The sequence below is a fragment of the Cynara cardunculus genome, assembly GCF_001531365.2.
Source record: "Cynara cardunculus var. scolymus isolate 2C chromosome LG 3, CcrdV1, whole genome shotgun sequence".
Lineage (NCBI taxonomy): Eukaryota > Viridiplantae > Streptophyta > Magnoliopsida > Asterales > Asteraceae > Cynara > Cynara cardunculus.
Window position 1 is genome coordinate 30,147,125 of NC_037530.1, and position 7,687 is coordinate 30,154,811.

The 7,687-nt window shown below is 30.1% G+C and overlaps 1 protein-coding gene across 1 annotated transcript in view; it reads right to left on the reverse strand.

Moving 5' to 3' along the window:
- LOC112510166 (transcription factor bHLH110-like) overlaps nucleotides 1-4,279 on the reverse strand; it is a 6,210-nt gene extending 1,931 nt beyond the window's left edge. Inside the window, exons 1-5 of the mRNA XM_025115485.1 lie at nucleotides 4,229-4,279; nucleotides 3,204-3,882; nucleotides 2,788-2,928; nucleotides 2,590-2,655; nucleotides 2,185-2,250 (exon numbers count right to left, since the gene is read on the reverse strand). Of these exons, the coding sequence (XP_024971253.1) occupies nucleotides 2,185-2,250; nucleotides 2,590-2,655; nucleotides 2,788-2,928; nucleotides 3,204-3,815 (885 nt within the window). The 5' untranslated portion in view covers nucleotides 3,816-3,882; nucleotides 4,229-4,279. The remainder of the gene's footprint in view (nucleotides 1-2,184; nucleotides 2,251-2,589; nucleotides 2,656-2,787; nucleotides 2,929-3,203; nucleotides 3,883-4,228) is intronic.
- Nucleotides 4,280-7,687: the final 3,408 nt, after the last annotated feature.

Here is a 7,687-nt window from a genome sequence, read left to right on the forward strand (position 1 = left end):
AAACAATTAATTGATTAAAAATTGAATGGTTGAGATGAGGGTTGTATAGGATGTAGGAATGACAAAGGGTGTAGAATAACATCCCTATATATATATATATATATATATATATATATATATATGTATCAGTCAAAGAAGCCCTCAATTTCTAATTATATGTGTTTGTATGCATATATTTATAATTAACATATGTAATTCAATATATTTGCATCAAGAAGCTAATATAGCCTACAACAAAGATTACAAATTTAACGTCTAGTTTAAGAAAATTAGCTGATCATAACACTTATTAAAAGTTCAAAAAACTTCGTTTTAATGCTATTTCGTTTTAAAACCGTTTCAACATTCCCATCAATAAAAAAAAACGATCTTCACTAACGATCCATTTTATTATAAAGAATTTAATTGAAAACTAATTTAAGAGTTAACATTTATCGACCCCGTTCATAATATTTTCACAATAAATATTCATTAAAAACATAGAAAGATTCAAACTTGACCTGAATGATGTTCGATAATATAGTTATGAGCTCTACTTCAATTATTGAATAATCAATATTTTATATGTTTATAAGGTAAATATTTACATTTATTTGTAGCATTGGCTTTTGTAGGGTAAATAAATAATAGGGGGTGGTAGTAGGGTATGACTTATGATCAGCATGAACATTTCTACTAGACTATTAATCATGCTTAAATAGTTACATCAGCTCCATCAAAAACTCATATATCTAATAAATATAACCACGTTTATTTTTTTTTTTTAAATAAATTACATGTTTTTATATTTAATTTTATAAGTTATATCAAATTAAATTATGTATTGCATTTTATGGAAGCAATTATTTTACGATTTCAAATATTATATTAATAATAAACTTAAAGTATGGTTCGAAAAAGTTATTGCGGGCACCTACAACAACGACGATATATTTGTGTTTGCATTAATTATGGTGTAAACTATATATTTTTTTAAATGATTTTTTTAATTAAACAACTAAAACGAGAACATGAAGAAAGTAGTCTATAAGATGCGGGAATCAAAACCGAAGACCAAAAAACGTAGCGAACCCACAAAAAAAAATGAAGAACAACAACAAATTAAGCCATCAAAATCCTTGATATTATATTGTTAAAATGAGTGATTTAATCATTTGACCATATTAATTATTTCGTTACAAAATAATGACAAGTAGAAAATACATATATAAATTTGCAGTTTATCCTAACAAATATATGTTGATTTTTTTTTATTTTTTACATTTTAATAAATATAATAATAAAGTTCACAACTAGCTAGGCTATAAATAAAAATTATGTATCAATTGCTCTATGTAGTTTCTAATTAGTTTACTTCAAAACTTTCAAAACCGATTAATACATCTATATATATAGTATATTTTAAATACAATCATGTCTATTTGTACAACCAACACAAACCAATCAATTTAGATATTTATAAAAATGATGAGAGTTCATTTTTTATGATTTAAATATTTATGGAACATAACTAGAGTTCATTAATTATGATCAATACTTTATATTATGAAACATTCAAAACTTTTATGAAATCATATATTCATCAAATTAAATGAACGATTGAGATTGAGTTGTATAATTGGTTGTACACATGTAAAAAGTTGCATAATAACTCACCTCTCTCTCTCTCTCTCTATATATATATATATATATATACACTATAACACACACACACATATATATATATATATATAATTATTGTTCTTATGATAAAGTGAAATCATTTGAAAATGAAAAATAGCAATATTAATAAAGAATAAAATTGATATAAAAGTAACCAATTGGGTTGAGGCTGTCGATTAAGAGTCAAAGATAGCACCAATAAAACCCTAAACTATGTATCATCATTTAAAGGGTTCAAATCTTATTTTTGAATGAATTTCGATAAATCATCGTTTAAAAATATGTTAATGAAAGAAAATAATAGCATCTGAAGTGAGGTAGTAGGTTTAAAGAAATTTTAAAACAGGAAACACTAATTAATATATTTATAGTATTTATTAGAGAAGCACATATATATATATATATATATATATATATATATATATATAAATTTAAACATAAACAATAATGGTAATATACAGTGGAAGCAATAAATAACAAAACCCAAGAAGAATGTTTTGAGAGATGAAGCAGCAAGTATACCTCGACTTGGGTTTGAAGAAATTTGATATATCCAATAGCCTCCATTAATACCGAAGCTGTATCAGTCTGCAAGCATCGTTTTCCATTCATCCACAAATTTAAAACACAATCACACACCATTTTTAATTCTTTTTTAATCACCAGTATGGGTCAAATAAGACATCTCGGCTGATTTTAATTAATAAGCTAAAAACAAAAATTCAAATAAAAAAAATGGGAAGTGGCTGGATCTGAGATTCTGGTGGAAATTGATTTATTGGGGGACAGATTAATGGAGCATGTTTTTATTTATAAGAAATAACCATTCTTGAAGTCTGAGACTTGAAGGCTTAAGGATTGTAGGTGTAAGTAATGTGTGTATTTTCTTTGTTATAACCTTAAAATGTACAGACACTATATATGTACCTTGCCAAAAGGTGCCACCAGCTGCTGAATGGCTGCAATTCTGTCCCCTAATTTCTCCTTCCTGACCTGAATCCATACAATAAATATGCATAAATTGGAGCATAGAATGAATCAAGAACACCCAGAAACTGAAAACAACAAAAAGGAAGATTAAAAAGATTAGTTCGTTTAAATGATATCGAAACACTTTGGTTAAACCTGAAAGGGTGCCGAAGAAGGGCGTGGCTCCAACTTTGATTTCTTCACTGATACGGATTGAGTGGCCTTGGCGTTGATGAATTTGCTAGCTGGCCTCTTTGCCGGTTGACCTGTACTTCCAGCGGTGGAGATTGATGATATCTTTAATAAGTTGGAAACAGATTTAAAGTTTGATTAGTTTTTGAACTTTGAATATATCATCATCATGAAAACCTTGTCAAAAGGTCATAATTAGGGACTGGATCTTTTATTCTAAATGAAAAAGTAAAGATGAATGTCAATGTATATAATGTATAAAGCTGGAAGTGTCATTTTAATGGGGTAAAAGAGAAAAGAAAAGGAATCAATACTCCATTTTAAGTAGAAACGTATTTGCAGAGAGAGAGAGAGAGAGAGAGAGTTATATGAAACCCCACCTTGCTAGGGCAAACTGATGGCCTGTGACTTGGTTGATGCATACTATTAAGACCATAAGAAAGACAACCAAGATTAGTATGGCCATTGAGCGACGAAGGATGGGTAAAGCTTCCATCAAATCTTGGAGAGCCAAAGAGATCCAAAGCTGGCAAGGAGTTCATATCAAACGAGCTTGAAGAAATCCCTGAAGATGATGATGACGACGAGGAGGAAGATTGATTCAAACTTGAAATACTTATAGTGGGAAAATTTTGACTAAATATTCCATTAGAACAGTTTTGATCGTTTATAAGCTGGCCACCTTTGATTTGACATCCAGTACTAGAGAGAGTTGTAAGCAAGAAATCTTGATTATTATTTGAGTAGCTAATTTGTTGATGGTGATCATTCTTCACGTAGCTAGAGGAGGGGTGTAACTGTAAATCTTCGATGCTGGATGTCGGGCTGCAATTTAACATATCTAAGAATTTCGGATATGATTCCGAGACTGAAAACTCGTCCTTGATTCTTGAAAGACGTTGCAATTCATGAGTCATGAAGTTGTCTATTGGATACCCCATACCATTGTTGCTGCTGCTACTACTCCATGGAAATCCCAAGTCTTGTGCCATGGAATCTGTACCTGTGTCTAGGCAAGGCACAAGATTTCTTGAGTTTATGCTATTGTTTGTGCAGGTCCTGCATGATTTAACAGACACAAAAAAGAAAACAAAATGGGTTATATATAATATATCATGCTGATTGAGGATTAGTTTTGTAAGTGTGAAAGAGGATGTGGATTAAATCAAAACCCTAGCTAGAAAATCTCCAAGTGATCAAGAAACATAATGATTGCAAGGTAATCAATTAAAGATGAACTTTAATCCAAAAAAGACAACAAAAATAAGCAATTAAACATATATATATGACCAGTATGTGATGTTTTAGTACATAATTATGAATTTGAAAAAAGAATCAAAACCTAAAGTTCAAGAAAGCTTGAAAAACCATATTAAAGAGAGAGAGAGAGAGAGAGATGGCTTACAAGAGGGGATTTTGGGACCAAGAAAGACCATAGCAAGAAGGGATAGGAAAAGAAGAAGAATCCACAGGTACATGATCATCTTCTTGATGATAGTGATGAAAATTTGCAGGCTCCATTATTTATACGAGTGATTGATTACATATACTGCTAGCTAATGGTCTTGCTTTATACAATAATTTTTGTGTGAAAAATTAACTTCAAAAGAAATCGAAAACGAAAGGGAAAGGGAAAGGGGAAAGGGAAAAGGGGGTGAGGAGAGCAACAGCAATGTTAGCAAAGAATCTCTATATCACTGCACTCAGGTGACACCCACATACATGGACATGGATACATCTATATCTATATATATATATATATATATATCTCCTTGTGTGTGTGTGTGTGCAAGCAGGGAGGGCTTTTAGTGATGCTTTTTCGTAGTTTCTGCTGCAATATTTACTCTTTCAAAGTCTCTTCTTAAAGTAACCCCTTAAAAAGAAAGAAAGCAAGAAAGTGGAACCAGGAAAAAAGACATTAATATATACGTACACACATATATACATATACATACATATATATATATATATACATATATATATATATATATATATATACCATTCTTGAAAGAGATAGATCACTTGATTGTACGATAATTTTAATTATGTGTTCAATTAAGTTGCTAAAAGTAACTTATTAATGTTAACTAATTAATTGTTCTTGGTCTATGAGATATCTGTTTTCAAAATTGTTATAGATAATTTAGAGAATTAATTAATTAATAAAAAAGAATATGGGATAAATTAAGTGTTGATAATTTTGATGCGAATGATAAATTATTACCAGATCCTCTTTTCAGTGAAACTTTTTTGCAGCTTCACCAATATATAGTATTTTATTCATGAAAAATAAAGATTGAATAATAATTAATAGATGTCACCTTTCTTTAATTAATTCGGTAATTATGCTGCTGCAATTAGAGGGAGATGATTGATTATGGTTGCTCTCTTAGTCTTACCACCCCATAATCACGAATCTGTGCCTTTGCTTTCGATCCCAAGGCCTTTGATAGCACCCCCATCATACATACATACAAATATATGTGTGTGTATGTGTGTGTAAAATTAAATACAGATCATGCAAACTCATCCAAGTTGTCCAATTCGCTTAATCCAAGAGTTGTACATGTCATCTTTAATCAGCTATCAACCATGATTTTATTCCCCATAATTATCTCAAACAGTTTCCTCAAAGTAACACATTAGATTTCATTCGTGCTTCATTTAACTCAATTCAATTTTGATTTGCTACACATACATTAAAATGAAACCGAAAATTGAAAGTTTTAGAGATTGGGCTGTCAGTATTGATAATGAGTTTATAAGTTGAAGCAAGGTTGAAGCTATCGCAATGGTTGAAGATGATGAAGGTAAAATTCACTAGTATATGCATGTGGTAAGAAAGTGTATAAAGTTTTGTGGTGTTTTGTGTAACTATAATGCATGTATGAACAATAAAAGGTTGTAGATGGTTTGAAGATGAAGATGATGAAAGCAAGTTAAAGATTCAAGAGTTACAATTTACAACATACATAAGGTAGGTTCATAATTTGAATACGATGTTGATGATGAGTTTAGAGGTTTAAATGATTGTGAAGATTTCACAGTCCTTGAACATGATCGATGGAGGTAACAGATAATGTATGAACAACAAGATGTTTTTCACAACGTGTCTCGAGATTAAACTTTTATCCAACATGTTTTTAACTTCAAATATTTCATTAAAGCTTAAAACATACGTTGTTTCTTGAATAGAAACAACATTTGATTCAATTCTTCTTCTTCATATCAACAATTGGGGTGATTGTGATTTAACCATTGTTTGTACGTTCTCTTCTTCTTCGTTGTCAAGTTAAAATATTAAAACCCTACATATCAAATTGTGAGAAACACGATGATGGTTGTGAAATACTTGGATTTTTCATCGTCAGAATCTTGAGCAGCCATTAATGGATCAATGTTGATTGAGAGATACAAGAAGCTATTTGAATGCATTGGAATCTTAGGGGCCGTTTACTAAAAACTTACCCGGTAAATGCTTATTGGGTAATTTTTCTTATCAGATGAAGATGACAAGGGTCAAAAATCTTACCCGATAAGAGCAATGACAAATATTGAGAGTCTTACTCGGTAAGCGAGGGTGACAACTATAACAGAGTAAATTGTTGCATACGATATCACTTTGATGTACTACAATCTTACATAGTAAAATAAATTATAGTGTTTGTCTCATAAAATTAAACACTTACCGGGTAAGCATTTATATAAACGGCACCTTAGATTATGAAAAACACGAATTTGGAGAGAGTGGGAAAAAAAATTCGCTCAAACAATTTTTTCTACTTGAATTTCATCCATTGAATCTGGTAATTAGCCTTTGAACTTCCCTTATCCAATGATTGTGGTGGTAGTTTTCCGTTTATTTACAAGTACGCCACCGCTTCCAACAATCTTAATTTTATGAAAGGGATTGGATGGTTTGGAAGAGTTCTCATAGTTTATAATGTTTAGAGGATTTTTATTTTATTTGTATATATATATATAGGTAAATTATTATGTAATTTTTTACATTTGTACAATTAATACAATTCAATATTAATCGTCCATTTAATTTGATGAATATGTGATTTCATAAAAGTTTGTTTTCTAATATAAAATATTGATCATAATTAATGAACTATAATCATCTTTCATAAATAATCAAATTATAATAAATGAACTCTTATCATTTTAATATATATCTCAATTGATTGTGTTGCATTTGTTATACAAATTCGATGGATTGCATTTGAAACATTATATATATATATATATATATATATATAGGAGCCTAATCAAATGATAACTGATTAGTTTGTGGTAACTGTGAGGTCCAATCTCAACCACAAATCAACGGATAAATTAGGAAATTAATAATTATGTTAGTTTGAGTTAAAATTATAATTAAAGGGCATTTTACGTATTTAAAAAAAACCCATCTCTCCTCTCTCATCTCTCATCTCTCCGACCTCCAATCTCCAGCCTCCGGTGAAATCGATATCATAACATATCACAATGGGTATCACATTGTGTATTACAATGGGTATCACAATGTGTATCTTTGTTTTTAAGGTTTGAGTTGGTATCACAATGGTATCACAATATATCACAATGAGTATCACATTGTGTATCTTTGTGATTACTTGGTACCTGTCGGATTAATGTTCACCGGAGGCCGGAGATTGGAGGTTGGAGAGATGAGAGAGGATAGAGGAGTTTTTTTAAAAAAATACCTAAAACGTCCTCTAATTATAAGTTTAATTTAAACTACCATAATTATTAATTTCCTAATTTATCCGTTGATCTGTGGTTGAGATTGGATCTCACAGTTACTACAAACTAATCAGTTCTCTCTTGAATGAGCTCATATATATATATATATATA